Source organism: Lolium rigidum, chromosome 4 (genome assembly GCF_022539505.1).
Source record: "Lolium rigidum isolate FL_2022 chromosome 4, APGP_CSIRO_Lrig_0.1, whole genome shotgun sequence".
Taxonomy (NCBI): domain Eukaryota; kingdom Viridiplantae; phylum Streptophyta; class Magnoliopsida; order Poales; family Poaceae; genus Lolium; species Lolium rigidum.
This window is the reverse complement of record NC_061511.1, coordinates 69,905,810-69,926,750: the sequence shown is the minus strand read 5'-3', so window position 1 is coordinate 69,926,750 and position 20,941 is coordinate 69,905,810. Positions and strand designations below refer to the sequence as shown.

General features: G+C 42.8%; 1 protein-coding gene across 1 annotated transcript; it reads right to left on the bottom strand.

Moving 5' to 3' along the window:
• Positions 1–4,900: 4,900 nt before the first annotated feature.
• On the bottom strand, positions 4,901–5,821 carry LOC124647214 (putative E3 ubiquitin-protein ligase SINA-like 6). The gene is made up of 2 exons (XM_047187183.1): positions 5,708–5,821; positions 4,901–5,635 (listed from the first exon to the last, which is right to left on the bottom strand). Exons 1-2 carry the CDS (start codon positions 5,819–5,821, stop codon positions 4,901–4,903), a joined length of 849 nt encoding a protein of 282 aa, XP_047043139.1.
• Between the last annotated feature and the right edge of the window lie 15,120 nt (positions 5,822–20,941).

Below are 20,941 nucleotides of genomic sequence, written 5' to 3'. Positions count from 1 at the left end.
ACTAACTGTTATATATGTGTGTTTGTGTTGTATATATGGGTTATATATCTCAGGAACTTATGCTTGAAGCTTTTCACTCATTTGGTGATAATGAACTTGTGAAGATGCGCTTGAAGGTAGCTTTCTCATAGTGGTGTATGGGGGAACAATCATGAGTCTTCACGAAGCAACAATGATCAACTGAGGTATTCCGACATGGATGGAGCATGAAGTGTTGTCATCAAGATCAAGCAGGATGTGCAAGGCAAAGGTTTTTCTTTTACCGGTCTCAAGGTGGTTGTTGGGAGACCGTGTTATAGGATAGATAGCCGCACTATCGGTTGGGGAATTTGATCGCATTTCCTTAGGGAGCTCATTCCGTTGCATCCCTATATTCGTGTTGCTTCTTGATTTTTCTATGTTTGAGGTTCTTGATCTTATTGTTAGCTTTTGAACAAGCTCAAGTTCATCGAAAATGGAATCCATATGCATCTTCTATTGCATTTTTGAATTTGAAGGTCTTTACCATTTTTTACGTTGAGTGGCTTCCTCTCTAAAATGATATAAAAACATTCTATTATGAGTCCTAATATTACATATGTTTTTTGGGGGTTCTATTCGTCGTTATATTTCTAACAAAATTGGTTTCATCTCAGTCAGAGTTCAGGAGCGTAGTAAAATCTTAATTTATTTCGAGAAACTGCGTTTGAGGTATTTCTAGCGAAACCGACGGCCAAATCGGTTAGGTCGGCCCCTACGCCGCTTTGACCGGCTGGGCACCGGCTCCAAGCCGGTGAACGCCAAAAGGGTGTATTGGGGGTTGTTCGGCTGTTGGCTAGTTCGGCAGCCCTAGCGCCGGTTCTTGGCCGGCCCACCGGTTCGTCCGGCGCAAAGCCCGACTGAACAGTCTAGCTACCGGTTCGATTGGCCTGTGGCTCGACGCACACAACTTTTTGTAGGTTCTTCACGTAGGGAAACCCTCCAAAGGGCAAGTTTCCCCCCTTGGATTGTAAATAGCCCTTCTTCCTCCATGAGGAGGTAAGGTCAACCATCTCATTTGCTTTCTCTATCTGATAGTCCATTATTGAACATCAAAAGCTTGCTTCGTCTCCATTCCCTCCCATGATTTTTACATCCTTTTGAGGGATTTGAAACAGGACATCTAGATCTACAATCTTTACCAATTCATTTTTCCTCTAAGTGAGGGGAACTCTTGGAATCTAGATCTTGGATTCATTTATTGATTTCCTCCTTTGTTCTTCCTCTTTAGTTTCTACATAGCATTTGTTGCTTTGTGGAGATTTGAGTGTGAAGGATTTGAGCACCTTTGGTGTCCTTGCTTTTGCATCCTTGCATAAGTCTTGAGCTCTCCAATACGATTAGTTTGAGTGGGAGGCCATGAGCTTGTTACTCTTAGAGGGGTTACCTCCTAGTTGGCTTGCCAGTTGGTGCTCCGATGACCTCTTTGTAGAAGATTCTGAAGAGGTCCAGGCTTCTCCTTCATGGAGGTTTGTGAAGTGGTTGTGGAGCTTGCCATGTTTGGAGTGGAGGAAAAGCTAACCATAAGGAAAGACCTTTGTCCTTTGTGGAATTAGCTTGGAGAAGAAGGTGAGCTTTCATGCCGTTCAGGAGACCTTCGTGGCAGCATGCATATCTTGAATGTGACATACCCAACTTCTTGTGAGGCAACACTGGATTGCATCTTTATCTCTGCATGCCTCGATTATCTCTATACCCAAAGTTGCTTTCCTTGTGATAGACTTTGTGTTTGAAATTATTTTATCTTGCTATCACTTGTGTTTCATATGTCTTGTGGCTATCTTTCTTAGCTTAAGTTGTTGTTGTTGCACTTAGTTGAGCCTAGCATATTTATGTTTTATTCTTTAAAAAAAACGTTAGTTTAATTCCGAATTCTTACGCCATTCACCCTCCCCTCTAGGCGACATCCCGTCCTTTCACATATTAGCAAAGTGATCCCATCCTAATAAGTATTTTAAGTCTACTATCCACCCCATTTAGCCAGTTGCCAAATATATTAGCAAAGCTAATTGGCGGATACAAGGTCGAACCTATTTGGATGACTGACCATATAGATCTCGCGAAATTGCATTAGAAAAGTAAGTGTTTCATTGTCTCATCCTGACTACAAAATACACACCTTGTATTTTCTTGCCCATTGCGTTTAACAAGGTTATCTTTAGTGGGGATTGCTCCTCGACGAAGATACCACGCAAAAAGCCTTATCTTTAATGGAACCTTTATTTCCCATTTTTTTATTATTGTCAACCGGCACTTGAGAATTGTTGGTTGGATCTATGCAGGATATATTTATATGTACCATTTTCTCATGCGATTTTTCAAGTCTCATGTGAATTCTTTATTTATAAAATTTAGGTATATAGTAGTATTATATAGGAACATTTTTGCTACATTGGCACTACTCACTCTATCATATAATATTTGTGGCTAAAACGAGTCAATAGACACACTATAATGTGTCTAGGTGCATGCAGTTGGCGACAAGTATTATAGATCAGAGAGACTATAATTTTTGTCATTCTAGTATGTTTCACTTGAAAATGAACTCCACATTTTTTTCTTAGTCGAATTTCCAAGTCTCATGAGAATTTGGAAATGCAAGACATATTTTCCAGGTAACTTCATCCTTTATTTCACCAATATATTAGGAATTTTTTGTTTTAAATACTCTCTCCGTCACTAAATATTTGTTGCGGATTTGAGTAAAATATAGGATAAAATTTATCTAGATTTGTTGAACCTACGACAAGTATTACTGGCAGGAGGGAGTATCACATTTTCAAAATTTACCTTGTCTTCCTATTATGTCATATTTCACCTATGGGAAGCTACAAATCATATTTCTATATAGTAGATTTGTGCTAAAAAACAAAATTATGCCATAGTAAGTGGTGCATCAAGGTGACTCGATCTCCAACTCCGCTCATGCCCGTCGGTACCGTATCCATATGGGAAGGGTATGAGCACATTTTTATATCCATTGGTAATACCCATACCCTACCTGTTAAGTCACATGTATGACACGGTATATACTTGTACTCATGGGTACACCCATACCCTACCAATTTATACTGATGTGTGGATCTATGCAACAAAATAAAACTATGCTAAGTTGTCATCTATTACGGAATGTGATATTGGATCTATAAATTTTCTTTTCAACATAATTTTTTTTGATCCGGTAAAAGTAAAATTAGTATGAGTAATATGTATTGTAGACACTAGACGAAGCAATGGTTTCAATATGTCGTGTGAGTCGTCTAATTCTGTTAGTTACCAGTATGTGATTGTACGATTTTTTTTTTGATAATTGTCATACTCCACTACCTGTTATTAACTTGAGATAGAAAAAATTGTCAGATATGATATCGATGAATGTAAAATTATGATTAACTTGTTTACTATTTGATCTACCCATTGGATATCCAATGTATACGGGTATCCGTCGGGTATGGGTGCAGGTAGAGTATAGGGAGAACTTTCTACCCATGGGTAAGGTTATAGGGAGAACTTTCTACCCATTGACTATACGGGTGGTATTGATCTACCCTGCAAATACCCTACCCATTGCTATCTTTAGGCTTTTGTAACATCCCATTAAGCTCATCGATACCACACCTCCTAATAGTACGGTATTTCATATTGACACAAACATAAATAAGAGATACATATAAAATAAACACGGGTACATCTACCCTTTTGCGAATTGGGGGTCTCTAATCACCTTACATCTGCATATATGAACTAAAAATTGTGTACACTATAGTAGGTAACATTGGTCCACACTTTATCTCAGGTGTCATCACCAACGAAAATAATAGTTAAGGGTTAAATATCCTTACATTCTCCCCTTTTTTGGTTAAAGATGGCAAAGCGAGCTAGAGTCACAAAAAGATATTGCGATGAGCTTATAAACATGTTTCCGTATAAGATATTAAGCAAACTCACCCATAATATATGCACTTGGTTGAATTTGTTTTTGAATGCAAAGTGGAACAACATAGAATATGGGATGCTCCCCCAATATATTTAGAAAATAAGAAGATAAATATCTTTTAATTTGAAATAAAGAAGGGAGGATTAATTTTGGCAACAAAAATAAAGTTTAATAAAATAATTTGGGGAGCCAAAGATATGCATGATGTTATGATTATGCATAAAATAAAAACAACAAACAAAGTCTAGTAGGATGTATCTAGTGCCAACTGCCAAGTGAAGTCACAGCTCAAGGAGCTCATGTCTACTAGATTCCGTGATCGAGAAAAGTCCCAACTCATGATCCTTAACATAATAAACAATGTGTATGTGTACAGCTAAGTTTCGAAGACCTCTGCTATTTCATATTTTGCCATTTATGAGGAAACATGTGTTGATAATTATATGCTCGCACATTTGAACCCGTTGTTATTATTTTCTGAAAATTTATATTTGCGATTAGAAGCATTAAGGTCACAAATGGACCCCAACCTGGTCTCATCCAGTCCCACCTCTGATGCACCCCAACTAGATGACGTGCAAATACAAAGAAAACAACAATTCACATTGATGCTTCAGGGAAACTAGTGGACTGTTCTACAGAATGCTATGCAGTATGCACTCCAATTTACTAGTTATATTGTAGTAAGAGAAACTAGCTACATAAACAGAATTCTTTTCATGAATACCTGAGAAAACTACAAAATGAAATTTGCAACGGTGTATTCAAGATATTTATTATGGCCAAACCAGCGTAAGAAACTAGCTAGCACTCCTTGCGGTATTTTCAGTCGCTCAGAACTATCTTATAGTTGTATTACAAATGAATATCCTTCCGCTTCCAATACAACCTCAATCAAAAAAAAAAGCCCTAAGATAATGTATAAGAACTTGAAAAAGCATCCATTCATACTGTCCCTACATCGAATTCGGCGGTGATAGTCTCGATGTCAAAGGGATGAACGAGCTTGGGCAGGAAGAAGTGGCAAGCGTCATCTGAGTCAGGCAGCCCATTGGAGAGGTCGGTGAAGGCTACTTTAAACTTGGTTTCCTGGGTATGGCCGCGGCACATATCACCGCTGCCGTAGTTGCGGCGAGAGTATTTGAGCCTGACCTCGAATCCCACAGTTCTTGGCGTCGGCGGTGGCTCGCCGTCGACCACTGGTTCCTGAGGATGTACGCAGAAGACGGAGATAGCGGTTCCAAACTGTTTCCGCGCAACGGTTATCAGGAACAGGTAGTGTTGCCTGCCGGTGCGGAGGGAGGTGACGTTGAAGCCCTCGCGGAGGTGCACCTGGACGGGCTTCCAGGAGCGAAGCTCAGTCGTCGACGGCCACGTGTGCACGGCGGCGAAGTGGTCCATGAGCGCCGAGGTGGAGCCGGCGAAGCCGCAGGCTTTGAGCGGACAGTGGCAGGGCGCGTGCTGGCACGACCGGAGGTGGATGCCCCTGTCGTAGTAGACCGGCTTGGCGGCACAGCCGTAGGCGGCGTTGGAGCAAGGCACCCGAATCGACTCCAGCAGCTTCTCCATGTCGTGGTTCCGATGGTATCCGCCGGAAGTCGCCGTGCGACACACATGGCACCTCCGAGCCGCCCCCAGCTTGTCTCGGCACGGCGAGCATACCACGTGCCCCACCTTACACTGCAAGCGCGGGGACATGAGACGATGAACCCTTGTTCGCATGGTTGACATCATTTTGCATATGTTAATTACCTGGAAGATGGGCGGCTTGAGTGGTAGGCAGCAAAGGCCGCAGTCGAGGGCGTCGGTGTTGTCTAAAGTCACGTCGTCGAGTGCCGCTGTCGCGCGTGTAGACGCCGGTGCCATTGTTTCTACTTGACTGTCCAGGACCCAGCAGAATGTGGTCAAGATCAAGCACGCACACGAGAGGCAGGCACGCACGCACTTGTGGAAGAACTCAACAAACCCCAGCTTGATACTCGGGATCAGCCGAAATTCAGAACTATGGAAGGTCCTAAGTCAGCAAAAATGAAAGATCTTCAGCAATTCTACTGATATAGTTCTAAAGGCACAAATCAATCTAATACTGAGAGACATGATCTAGGGCTAATTAACGAGACAATTAGAATCAGAGACAAAAGTAACTAACACTTTCTTCGCCTCGTCGCCGCTCAGCCACGCTGGCGGTGCGGCCGTCCGGCTGGCCGTGCGCCCACGCAGTCGTTGATCGCCGCCCACCTTTTTTGTTTTAGATCAGTTCAGGAAGGATAGGGTTTAAATTTTAAACTGCCCTAGACGCATGGCCGCAGCGGAAAAGAAATGATCCCTAGGCTCGGATGCGGTGATTGCGCTCCAATTAGTTGTGCCATGGTGGGCTACCGCTGGTTGGCTACTGGGTTTCGCTTGCTGTAGGTGAGCTTGGGCTTGGGGACTTAGACAGTTGGGCTTCACCTAGACGTACGTGGCAATTCCCCAATTCCTATCTCTATCTCTATCTCTACTATATAAAAAGGAGGAACTGGTTCTGTTTCCTCCGGTCGTAGCTTTCGTCAACCATATTTTCAGTAAGACAATTTTACCCTCCCACCAAATAAAATCAGATACTCCCTCCAATTCTTCTGGCGCGATTATTAAGGAGGTAATCGACAGACAAAACCTTCCAAACTTGTCCCTAGAAAATCTCTCCATCTCCTTAAACCTGACTCGCTTGCATGCAGTCCATAAAGATCCTCTCGCAACGTATTTATAGGAGCAAATCAATAAATTCACGCAGGAGTAGGAAAGGAAGTAAACTGGCTCATCTCGTTAATTAAGGAGCATGCGTATTTAGTGAGGAGCATGCATAGGAGAGAATCAATAAGTCCTCTCCCAACGTATTTAGTTAGGAGCATGCATCATTAATTAAGGAGGGTATGGGGAGATCAGGAGCAAAACACGCCCCACGCCTTGTTCTTTGGCGAAAAAACAAAAAAAAATTATGCCCTGTTCAATGAGACGGAAGGAGCACACGTATTGCCAGCCCAATAGTGTCGCTTCGTTATTGCAGCCCCGCACACGGTTAAGAGCATCTCCAACAGACGCGGTATAAATCGGCGCGCTATACCACGCTGATGCCGCGCTGTAAACTGATGGCGCGCGCCGGAGCGATTTTTCCCCCACCGGATGCTCCATTTTGCAGCACGCGTTGGCGCGCAAAAAAAGCACCTCTGCCGAACGCTCTATTTTGCAGCGCGCGGGCGCGACGCAAACAACAAACAAACACAGCTATGCATCGAACAAGATCAAACAACCATATAAAATTCACAAATAAAATGTATCATCCGAATACAATACATTGTTCACACCAAATACAACACGTCCAACATACAACAATAGAACATAGTTTTGAGACAATACAACACATAGTTTCTCTATCTCTACTATCTCTACTACTTAAAAAGAACGAAGTTCCTCTTTTTCCTCCGGTCGCAGGTTTCATCAAACATATTTTCAATAAGACTATTTTACCCTCCTACCAATCCACCTAAAAAAACTATCGCACCACGTGATTTCAGTCACTTTCCAAAAAAAAACGACGCCTATCCAGAATCCATGATTTCAGACAAAATCCATGCGCTCTTCATGGTCATTAACACTCAATCAAATCAAATCAAGCAAAATATGGTTGTCTTTTTTTTCCTAAAGCTGCCAAATAAGACAGTAACTCATTTTCTTATTATTTTGCCCTCCCACCAAACCATCAACCAATGCATCAACACGCCATACATAAATCATCGGATTACACCTTTTTGGCAACAAGAATCGGGCAACAAGAATCAACCAACAAGAATTACGGGATTACACATTTTTGGACTACAATAATTACAGGAAATTCCATCAGCGCCATAAATGTTGTCCACCACCAGAGCAACAAGAATTCATGGGATTACCATCACCGCCCATAATTTGAGGGCATCGAAATTCATGGAATTACGAGTAAACAAGAATTACGAGAGATCACATTCCATTACCGCACCATACTTTCGGGGCACACCATCATCGCCCATAACTTGGTGGTTTTCTTCAAAACCTAGCCCTCCAGCCATTTCAACCCCTTCAAGAAGCCTCCATTTTTGGAACACAAATCCGACCGGATTCGATCACATCGGCGGGTTCGGGAGAGGGGATGGTGGGGAGAAAACGGAAGGCGGAGGCAGTGTGCTGGAGTTGGTGGATGATAGGAGGAGAAGGCGGAGCCGACATCGACCTAGCTCGGAGCCAGACGCCAGCAACCATGGCAGGGGGAGGTGGAGGACAAGGGGAGAAGGGGATTCGTTGCCTCGCAGGGCATGGAAGCAGCAACTCCTCCAGCTCCAGGGACACTCTCCGCACCAAGGTCTTGATCGCTTTCTCTTGACGTTTCTTTTGTATTTTACTCGATTGGTTTTGGGGATTTTCAACTAGGTTTCGCTGGTGCAGATGATCACGGTGGCATCAACCTGATGGAGATGCGTGCCTACCATCGACATCATCTTTAAGTTTGTATCCAAGGTTGGTGAGGATATGGTCTGAGAAACGGGGGAGCAGATGGCGACTATTCCACCAACTACGATTTGCACCGCCGCCGGCACCTAGAGACGATGAGGCCGCACGCCTTCTGAATTGTCGTGGCTTCCTCACCGCCGACTGCTACCTCTCCACCTCTCTTCCTGTACGTCAGGCTTCGAATCAACGGCAGCAACTCCCTCTAAAACTGCTCTTGGATTTGGTTAAAAGTACTCTTGCTTTCTTCCCTTCCTTCCACTTCTACTTCTACCTCTCTTTTGTGTAATGCGAGCACTTGTCTTTTGTAGCTTCAGTTAGTGCACTTGTTCGGTTTTGTTCTGTTGATATTTGACTCACAGTAGTTACATTAGATTTGTCACTAGCTGCAGCTGTATATCACCGTGATTTTTCCAGAGTAAATGTGTAGTAAATGATGCCCATATCCCTAGACTAATGGTACAAATAATGGTCTTGTTTATAAACAATATCTTCCGATTATTTTTAGTTAACAATAAATGGTCCATATACCAATTTACAATGATCACGATTCGATGTTTTTCTTCTTCTTCGTAAAGAAGAGAATGCAAAATGTTGGTGCAGGTATAATTCTTTTAGGTGTTCATTCCAATTACTTTATCCAACTATGTTTAATCATGCAAAAACGGAGCATATAAATTTCAATCGTTGGATTTTGCAGTTGCTAAAGTAGAGTCTCTTACCTGAATTGTTGTGCTCCTCTGTGCGTATATTTTAGGTCAGGAAATTGGTGATGAATTTGAATGCGGTATGGTGGAGTTCACGCTGCTTTTGTTCCAATGAGGTATATTTCTTCTCTCTCTTGACATGTTGTTGATAATTAAAAATCGCGTCGACTCTTGCTCTCCTTATTCCAAATAATCCTGCTATAAAGTCTGAGCGGGCATGAAGTTCCATATCAGTAAGTTGGACTGGTAGTACGTGTGCTTGTTCCAAAGGATGTTAGACGCCTAGGTCCATTCGTGCTCAGATATTAAGGTTGATCCATCTTGTGAGATTTGGTTCGTACGCAAGGAGGAATTAAATGGATGCAGAGTTACAAAAAAAATCTGGCTCAGTTTTTCCCTTATAAATTTTACGTCGGCAAACTGGCTCAGTTTTTCTATCTTCTAGCTGTAGCATCAGGTGTGACCATAGGGTGTACTTAGAGGAGAGATTGGGAAATTGAATACATGCTCATGACAGTCTGTTATCGGGGGCGGAGACGGGGCGAGACCCCCCCCCCCCAAACGTTTGGCCCCCTCAATAAATCTACGTAGTTCTAAGCCCGATATGCAGCGATAATTGGGGATATTCTTCAGCAATTAGGCAAGGAAATAGGAGCGTAACTCTATGCACTACGTTAGAGGAAGCCCAATACACCGACATCAGCCCATATCGATTACTATTTAGCCCATATCCGTAACTGTAGTATAGTGAGGCCTCAATGGACGCACTACGTACTTACCGAGAAACAACCACACTTGCAACATATTTGTGTGTCATCTATTGAGTAAAATTATCATTGACCCCATTTACATATATAATTGTGCGGCTTGTGAATTTTTTTCTTCGCCCCCCTATGTTCAAATCTGGCTCCGCCCCTGGCTGTTATGTCTTAACAAGTATCACTTCATTATAAAGCTTGCTGCCATCACATGGTTATGATTATTTGAATTCTAAACCTTATGCAATAGCGTTTGTCTGATGTACTTAGTTTCTCGGTTCATACCTGGATGCAACACCAGTGAGTTTCTCCTGCCCGTCTGCTGCCGACCGTTTGTCTCTTCCATGGGCTGCAACACCGGTGTCCTCATCAATTCGCGAGCACATGCCACGACCTCTGCTGCTCGTGCGATCGGGTGGATCACCCGACAATAAATGGAAACATGTTGACATTCTTATGCCAAGTTGACCTTTGCTAGATGCCATACATGGCTATTTCTGATTTTTTTATTCACTTTTGGTGGTTTCTAAAACAACCATTTAAGTAACAGAATGATGCTCTCAAGGGCATGTACAATGGCTGTGAAACATGGGAGGTGGCAGGTCTGTTCAGGCCCTCTTCCACGGTCATCGTCAAGTTCCTTATAGTGCACTTGCTTTATTGGCTTGGCACATCATACTATAGAACACTGATTGTTTAGATCAAATTCTTTTGTTTGCATATAATGTTCGTTGTAAATGTTTAGTTGCTGCCAATTGAATGTATGAACCCTAAATTTGATTACTACAATAGTTTCTACTTTGTTTGTATCAAAATTTTGACTACTTGATTTGCTGCAAGCACGATGCGATATGTGGATTTTTATCTCAGGTACCTCTTCCTTTGTCATAAAGTTAAGTCTAATCAATAGAACTCAGAAGCAAAAAAAAAAAGAAATTAGCTGCTCCTCTGGATTATGAATCTCTGTTTTCTCGTTATTGCTTACACATTACCTGTATTATTTGCAGAGAATATAAATATTACGTATCAGTTAATCGACAAGAAATCCGTTGTTTACAATATATGTTTGTCGGTCTATTGGAAGGACAGTTTTCACTTTTCATATGTTTGCTATGTATACATGTGTACCACTTGCATGCTTCTGTGAATAGCTATGCTGAGGACAAATAAGTTAATATTGCTGAACAAGCGCACAAGTAACTACGAAATTTATTTTTCAGTGATATGAGAGGTAGCATCCACTTTGATGTTAGGAAAATTAAGGTAAACTTTGAGAAGAAAACCTGAATACCTCCAGCTTCCTGTAGGTGAAACCTCTTTGTATGGTTCTATGAGCACGGACTGTTTTTTTACCGTGTAAAAACTGAAAAGCCAATCCATCTATTTGTGCTTGTACTGAAATTTGTGGTATCCACTTTTTTTTTCTTTCTCATGCCCTGTGTATCCAGGAGTTTCTTGACATATAAAAAAGGAGTTTCTTGACTTGTGGGTAAAGTTTGTAGTAATAATGTGAAAAAACATTGGTTTAGTTTTCTGAATCTGCATTTTTGCCCGTGTTGCATAGACAAAGAAAACATATAATCATCAAAATTTAGTAAAACTGAAAATACTATGTACATGGATTTTTACGAATTACTGATCTTAGATAGAAACTACTTTTAGGGGTGCACTTTAAGTATATAAATATGCATGGATGGTCTCACTTCATTTGTTTTCCTTTCATGATTGATCTGTCTTTATTATGACCCGATGCGTGCAAGAAATTAAACAGTTTCTTGTAAGAATTTGTGGTTCTGGGCTTCCAGTGGGGTTACTCAATGGAGAACCCAAACTCACTGGTTCTATGGGAAACATTAGGATTTTATTTTCCCACATGACTTAAACAACCATATATTTTCGGCTATATATTTATCAAATTATACTAGCAGTCACTGAACTTGAGAATGAAATAACTAGATGTGTCGCTACTTTCTATGCATATGATACCGGATTATACATTGTTATCAAATAATATATTTTTTAAAGTAGAATTTAATTGTTTTTGAAATACTATGCTACTATCTCTATCTATAAGCGAATATTTAGGTGTATTACATGTTTACATGTGTAGCACAAAGAAATTGAGGGACCGTAGCAAGGCACGGACATTCAACTACGCGTTACTGAAAAAAATTAGCATCTGCACCACCGACTTGCCGACTGAGTTTTTTTAGCAAAGCCATTATTCAAGATTTTATAAGCCGTTTTTGTATGTTTGACGCGAAGGCTACGATTCAAGGTTGTCTTCTGATATTTATGAATTTCGAAGTATTGTTTGGACTAATCAAAAAAGAAAAGAAGTATTGTTTCGAGTTATACCTGTATTTGCAGCGCCACGTTTTGTGACACAATAATACATTCAAAAGGAGATGTTGTTAAGTTGATATTTATGATGGACTTAACAAGACCTAGAACTTGAAACCACGCACATGCATAACAATGCAGTCTTATTATTGTGTTTGGTATTATCATGATGTAGTACATTATGATATCCCTGATTTGTTTTGATTTTTTATAGTAAGTTCTAAATTATATATGTGTATTGAGAAATAAAATTTGATGACCCGTGGCAACGCACGGGCATTTGTACTAGTTGTTACATAAGTTAGGGCATCTATTCTCAAAAAATAAAAATAAATAATAAGTTAGGGCATCTCCAACGGGGCGACCCATCCCGCGCCCGCGCCGCGCGTCCGGATGGGTCCAGCCGGACAAAAAAGAGGCCCAACGCGGCGATGCACCGCAAATGCGGATGACCGTGGCGTTCGGAACGACGCAAACCCGGCCCAAATCTAGGCTAGGTTTGCGTGGCCGCGGATGGCACGCGGCGTCCGGTCGCGTCCGGCCGCTTGGCTGCTCGTCTCCCTTGGGCCCACCTGTCGGTGACCGGGGAGGCTTATTAAATGTGGATTGGAGGGGATCTGTCCCTCAAGTCCAGTCCCCACTCCACTCGCCGAGCGAAAGCGCCGCCATGGCCCACAAGCGATGGCTCGCTCCCGGAGCCAATGACGACGAGGCCAGAAGCAGCCGCCGTCCGCCGCCGGCGCTGCGGGCCGGAGGGAACCTGTTGCCTGCCAAAACCCACCGGCGAGTAGCGACGGGCAACACGGAGAGCCGGGAGGCTCCCAGGACTGCTGGTGGGCCCTGGTCCCTCGGGCGACGGCTCGCAATGCTCCGGCACGCACGTCCAAGCTGGTGCAAGGGCGTGCCACCTGACCTATACCTGGTCGGGGAAGGTGATGGATTGCTTCGACTAGTTTCCTGCATGGCATACACGTAAACATTAAATACGAGCCTCGATCGGCTCTCAGGTTATCCTGTGAATCGGCTCAAGGACCCGATCCACCCATGATTCGTATTGGATCTACGATAACATGGTGGTCCTGCTTGATCAATACTAAGCTAAAACGATCTACGACGATTTAGCGTTTCCACCACATAACCGGAACGTCCTACACGTAGTTGAGCCTGGCAGATACGAAAGATGACAGAAAACCAACCCTAGAAAAGGCCTAAAAACCAACATGGAGTTGATCCTCGGAACATCCCTTCTAGGATCAGCAAACCGTACCTTACGCACTACTGGATCATTCAACCCGTTTGCAAGGCCTAACCATATGGATATCAAACTAATCCTTGAAGAACAAGGAACAACCGTAACGGATCGAATCTACTAAATAAAGACTAAGCAAGGTGCTGCCCTTACACCTAAGATGGGTGCAAGGGCAGCTAGATATCCAGGGGTAGCATGACTAAGCAAATACATCAAGAAAGTACCGATGCTAACCCTAACATATCTATGATAACGGTGTTGCTCGCCATCAAAAAGGCTTCAGTACGAGCAACACATGAACAACGAATAAACAAGATACTGCCTAGATCGCAAGATGCGATCTAGGCAGCATAGCGCTTACCCGGAATAAACCCTCGAAACAAGGGGTGGCGATGCGCCTAGATTGGTTTGTTGTGAACGTGATCGTCCTCCTTCTCAATAACCCTAGATACATATTTATAGTCCGTAGACTTTCTAACTTGGGAATAAACCCAATCGTGTACGAGCTAAACTCTATCTCTTAATTCTAACCGACACGTAACCTACTATAATTTACAGATACACGGGCAATCTAGCCCAAACTTCTTATACAAGGCCGGTTCAGGAATATTTTCCGTGCATATTCTCTAAGCCCATTTAATCACGGCCCATCTCCAGACTTGGTTAAAATCTGGTGATAACACATGCCCCCTGGTTTTGGCAATGATAATTCCAAAACCACTCTGTTTCTTCTTTGTCGGGTCACGTCGTGGCAGAGCAGAATCGTCACAGTATCCTTCATCATGATGCCTTGCCTTCTCAACTTCTCTGCATGATTTGACAGTTCTTTGGCACCACTTCCTCGTAAACCGCTGTAGCATTAAATCTCCACTATATCCCCTTTATTTAACCGCGCCGAGCAGTTCGCCTCTGCATCCTCTTGCTCCGTACTAGCCATCGGCAAAAAACCCCCTTCCTCTGTAGCCATGTCTTCCTCCTCCTCCTCCTCTGCCTCATCGGGTCTCTCCTCCTCATCTTCTTCCTCCCGTGAGCCCACGCCGGAGTGGGACTCGCTGGCGGCGTACGACCTCCGCGCCCCAGAGAAGTGGGACATCGAGGACCATGATTCCTCCGTCTGGTCCAAGGATGACAAGTCCTTGACCGACGGAGACGACGACTTCCAGTTCCTCGCTGATGGGGAGCTGGAGGAGGAGAGCGAAGATGATCTCTTCTCCTGGGACGACTTCACCTCCTCCGACGAGGAGGAGGAAGAGGAGGACGACGATTCCTCCGACGAATACCCGCCGGCGAAGCGCTTCCGCGCCGGGTCGGATGACGACGACGACGACGACGACGAGGGGGAAGAGGCCCCCGTCGAAGGCTACGGGAGCAGCGACGAGGAGCCCGCCGGCAGCAGTGCTGACGGCAGCTACGACGGCGACGACGAGGGCAGCGACGGCCCTTAGATTAGGGACTACTAGCATAGGACTAGTAGTAGTAATCGGCTCCTCTTTTGTTCTTCTTTTCTTGAGCAATCGGCTCTTCTCTGTAAAAAAACCCCTTCTATTAATGAAGAAAATGTTTCTATGTCGATTTTGCTTTCATATCAATTTTGCCGATTGTCAAAGTAAGTCAACGCGCAAAGAGCCGATGGCAGCGCATCGGCCTTTACCATAAAACGCGATTAAGGCCAAATCAGTTGCCTATTCACACGGTAAACTGCAACCTTCGTCTGAGAGAATAAACTCAGATCCTTAAATCGCCGCTCGAACAGATCCAACTCACGGCCACGCGAATCTTAGATCTCAATCACGCAGATTCAACTCCACAGCGAATCCAAAGGCAGAATCCAATGGCAGAATCATCTCACGCCAATGCTACGATCTTTGGCCTGAAGGTAATCCTCAATGGTCACCATCCGAGCATAGTGTCGGAATTCAACAGTAAACACCTGAATTAATGTCTCACCCGTCATTAATTTTAGGTATCAGACATTCTGCTGCTGCATCCTTCATACTCTCGAGGCATCCCTTCAGTAGAACCTCTATATGTAATACGATAACTGCTCAATTGAGCTTGTACCTCTAGAGTCGATGGCTGTGCATCGGCTTTTTGTCTGAAGTGGATGTCTGTGCATCGGCTGTACTTGTACCTTGTTGTTTTGCATATTACATCGGCTGTGATTTGTATGTAAAAAAAATTTTTACTGGCCGATTTTATGCATCGGCCCCCATATTTCACTGTCCATCATCCCACATGCTTGGAAAATATATCTTGAGATGTTGACCATTGACAGCTACTGGGAATTTAACACCGTCCAGCTGCTCGAGCATGTATGCATTACCCTTCAAAACCTGGTCGACTCTGTACGGTCCGTGCCAATTAGGAGACCATTTACCATATGCTCTATCCTTAGTTCCTAATGGCAACACAGCTTCCTGATACGTCTCCGATGTATCGATAATTTCTTATGTTCCATGCCACATTATTGATGATATCTACATGTTTTATGCACACTTTATGTCATATTCGTGCATTTTCTGGAACTAACCTATTAACAAGATGCCGAAGTGCCGATTCTTTGTTTTCTGCTGTTTTTGGTTTCAGAAATCCTAGTAAGGAAATATTCTCGGAATTGGACGAAATCAACGCCCAGGGTCCTATTTTACCACGAAGCTTCCAGAAGACCGAAGAGGAGACGAAATGGGGCCACGAGGTGGCCAAACCATAGGGCGGCGCGGCCCAGGTCTTGGCCGCGCCGACCTGTGGTGTGGGCCCCTCGTGACGCCCCTCGACCTGCCCTTCCGCCTACAAATAGCCTTCGTCGCGAAACCCCCAGTACCAAGAGCCACGATACGGAAAACCTTCCAGAGACGCCGCTGATACGTCCAAAACGTATCTACTTTCCCGAACACTTTTGCTATTGTTTTGCCTCTAATTTGTGTATTTTGGATGCAACTAACACGGACTAACGCTGTTTTCAGCAGAACTGTTCTGGTGTCTCGTTTTTGTGCAGAAATCCAACTTTCGGGAAAATCCTCGGAATTTATGCAGAAGGCCCTATTTTCCCAGAGAACTGACGGAGCCAGAAGGACAAACCAGGTGGAGGCCCGAGGGCCCCACACCATAAGGCGGCGCGGCCTAGGGGGGGCCCGCGCGGCCCTATGGTGTGGCCCCCTCGGCCGGCCTCCGACGCCCTCCTTCGGACTACTTATTGGCCTCGACCTAAAAACGCACGAAGAGAAGTCGAAGTCGCCAGAAACCCTCCAGAACGCCGCCACATCGCGAAACTCCGTCGCGGGAGCCAGAAGTCTCCGTTCTGGCACTCCGCCGGGACGGGGAATTGGAGGAGATCATCACCGCCATCACCGCCAACGCCTCTACATCAACCAGCCATGTTTCCCCCATCCATGTGTGAGTAATTCCCCCGCTGTAGGCCAAAGGGGATGGTAGGGATTGGATGAGATTGGTCATGTAATAGCATAAGATTGTTAGGGCATAGTGCCTAGTGTCCGTAATTGGTACTTTGATGATATTGTTGCAACTTGTTATGCTTAATGCTTGTCACTAGGGCCCAAGTGCCATGATCTCAGATCTGAACATGTTATTGTTTCATCATGATATTCATTGTTTATTGATCTTACCTGCAAGTTGTATACACATGTCGCTGTCCGGAACCGATGGCCCCGAAGTGACGAAATCGGGACAACCGGAGGGAATGGTAGCGATGTGAGGATCACATGTGTTCACGGAGTGTTAATGCTTTGCTCCGGTACTCTATTAAAAGGAGTACCTTAATATCCGAGTAGTTTCCCTTGAGGCCCGGCTGCCACCGGCTGGTAGGACAAAAGATGTTGTGCAAGTTTCTCATTGCGAGCACGCACGACTATATATGGAACACATGCCTATTGATTGCTTTGTACTTGGACACCGTTTTATTATTATCTGCAAATGCCCTGCTATGATTGTTACATGAGTTTCTCTCATCCATGCAACGCCCGTCATCCGTCCCCGTGCCTACAGTATTTTAATCCTGCTGTTTACTAAAATCACTACTGCTGTCTCTGTTACTCTGCTGCTGTTATTTCACTACTGCTACTGCTATAAACCTGTTACTACTGATAAACTCTTGCGAGCAAGTCTGTTTCCAGGTGCAGCTGAATTGACAACTCCGTTGTTAAGGCTTCCAAGTGTTCTTTGTCTCCCCTTGTGTCGAATCAATAAATTGGGTTTTACTTCCCTCGAAGACTGTTGCGATCCCCTATACTTGTGGGTCATCAAGACTATTTTCACGGCGCCGTTGCCGGGGAGCATAGCTTTATTTGGAAGTTCACTTGGATTAATATTGTTCGCTGCAAATTCTCCATCATGGGTAAACCTCGCGATACTAAGATCGCCATATTACCATCCACTACAAGAAAAGGTACAATTCTGAGTACCTCCGCTACACTTGATTCACCATTTGTGATTGATAAACTTGTTTCACCGCCGCATGCTTCACATGCGGGGACTTCTGCTGAATCTGAAAACTCTCATAATATTGATAATATTTCTGCTGTGCTTGATGATAGTGGTTCATTGGGATCTTTTCTGGATGCTACAATTGCTAGGTCTAGAAAAATTGAAAATACTGAAACAATGAAAATGCTACTACACCTGTTAATTCACCTGAACTTGATTATTTTAGTGATGATCCTGATGAAGATTATGTGGAGCTTAATGATGATTTTATTGAAAAATGCAATGCTACTACTGATGCAAGAAAAATTAAAAAGTTGCTTGCAGAACATGCTCGTTAGATATAAAGCTGTCTCTGATCCTAAGTTTGCCACATCTCCTATAAACATTAAGGATAAAGATTATGATTTTTCTCTTGATCTATCTCATATAGCTATTGTTGAGAAAACACCCTTTTGTGGTACTGAAAAAGAAAGTGCTTGTTGAACACATGACTGAGTTATCTACTCTAAGTAGCTTGTTTTCTGATGATGTCAAGATGCGTACTTACTTTGTTGCTAAAATCTTTCCATTCTCATTAAAGGATGACGCTAAAACTTGGTATAATAGTTTGCCACCTAATTCTATTAAAAGTCCAAAAGAATTGCTTGATGTTTTCTTCCGTAAATACTTTCCTGCTAGTGCTCAACATATTGCTTTGCGAGAGAATCTATAATTTTGACCAGGAAGATGGAGAGAAATTGCCCGAGGCTTGGGCGAGATTTTGCTCTCTTATTAGAGCTCGGCCGACCATGATTTGGAAAAGCATGATTTACTTGATATATTTTATAGTGGACTAACCATTGAGTCTAGGGCATACCTGGATAGTTGTGCTTGGTTGTGTTTTCGGGAAAGAACTCCGGACGACGTCTGAAGAATTATTGGCTAAAATAGGCCGGAATCATGATGATTGGACTACGCTCGAACCAACTCCAACGCCAATATTAAAGAAGAGGGGTTTAATTAAATTGAATGATGAAGATATGAGGGAAGCCAAGAAGTCTCTCAAGGAGAAAGGTATTAAATCTGAAGATGTGAAGAATCTTCCTCCCATAGAAGATATATGTGAGATAATTCCCCTTCATCCATGATTGAGGTAAACTCCCTTCAACGCTTTACTAGGGAAGATATTCCGTATTCGAAACCTCCTGCACAATGCTTAGATGAGTTTGATAATTATATTGTTAAGCAAGAAAATTTTAATATGAGAGTAGAGAATCATTTAATGGAAAATTCTCGAGCTATTAGTGAATTGCATGATATTGTAGAGAGAACCTCCAATGATGTTAAGATGCTTGTTAAACATTTTCATATGATTCAAACTCAAATTGATCAACTCACTAAAGTGCAAAATGACTTGTTAGGGAATAATTCTAAAGAGAAACATGCTTATGAAGTAACAACTAGAGGTGGTGTCTCTACCCAGGATCCTCTATATCCTGAAGGGCATCCCAAAAGAATTGAACAAGATTCTCAACGCATTGAACCTAGTGCTCCTTCTAAGAAGAAAAAGAAGAAGAAACATAAAAATGTTGTAGAATCCTCTGAACCTGCTAATGATCCTAATAGTATTTCTATTTCTGATGCTGAAACTGAAAGTGGTAATGAACATGATAAAGATAATGATAAGAATGATGCTCCTGATAAAGAAGAGGTAGAAGAAGAACCTGAAAAGCATGCTAAAAATAAAAAGTACACTAAAGAAGATTTTATTGCTGAGAAACATGGTAATGAAAGAGAACCTTGGGTGCAAAAGCAAATGCCTTTTCCTGCTAAGAAACTAAAATCAAAGGAAGAAGAACACTATAATAAATTTTGCGATTGGATGAAACCTTTATTCTTGCAAATCCCTTTGACTGATGCTATTAAATTGCCTCCATATTCAAAGTATATGAAAGATATTGTTACTAACAAAAGGAAAATCCCCAATGAGGAAATTTCCACTATGCTTGCTAATTACTCTTTCAATGGCAAAGTTCCAAAGAAGTTGGGCGACCCAGGTATACCTACTATTCCTTGTTCTATCAAGAATAATTGTGTTAAAACTGCTCTATGTGACTTGGGAGCCGGTGTTAGTGTTATGCCTTTTTCTCTTTATAAGAGACTTTATTTAGATAAGTTGATACCTACTGATATATCTTTGCAAATGGCTGATAAATCTACTGCTATTCCTGTTGGTATATGTGAGGATGTTCCTGTTCAAGTTACTACTAACCGCTTGATATTAACTGATTTTGTTGTGTTGGAAATGCCCGAAGATGATAATATGTCTATTATTCTTGGGAGACCTTTTCTTAACACCGCAGGGGCTGTTATTGATTGCAATAAAGGAAAGGTTACTTTCAATGTTGATGATAGGGAGCATACCGTTTATTTTCCCAAGAGGATTGAGAAAGCGTGTGGAGTTAATACTATTTCTAATGTGAGAACTATCAAAGTGGGAACTATTGATTGTCCTATATATGAACCTAAAGAAGAATATCAAACTCTCGTGATTGGATCCATATCAATACAATTCAAGGTAACATGATTGATTTGAGGTTTATTTCTTCTTATGCTATGTAAAATTTATTTGGTGGCAAGACTTGATCAACCTTGTTAACAAATACCTTTTATATACATAGAGGAGGTAAACAACATCTCTTTCTTCCTCCACTTGCTCTAGTTGCTGTAGCACTTTTAATTTGCAAAGTTCCTTAGTTAATTGGAGATTTCAAAAATTTTCCTGGCCAGTAATAATAAACTAAATACCCAGAAATGTGTATTTTTCAAAGTTTTCAAAAATTCACAAAAATTATACCGTTGGTCCTATTTTTCGACGAGGCACCTGGGAGCACCAGAGGATGACCTGTGGGGCACCACAGGGTGCCACACCACATGCCGGCGCGGCCAAGGAGGGGGGCGCGCCACCCTGTGGTGTGGGCCCCTCCTT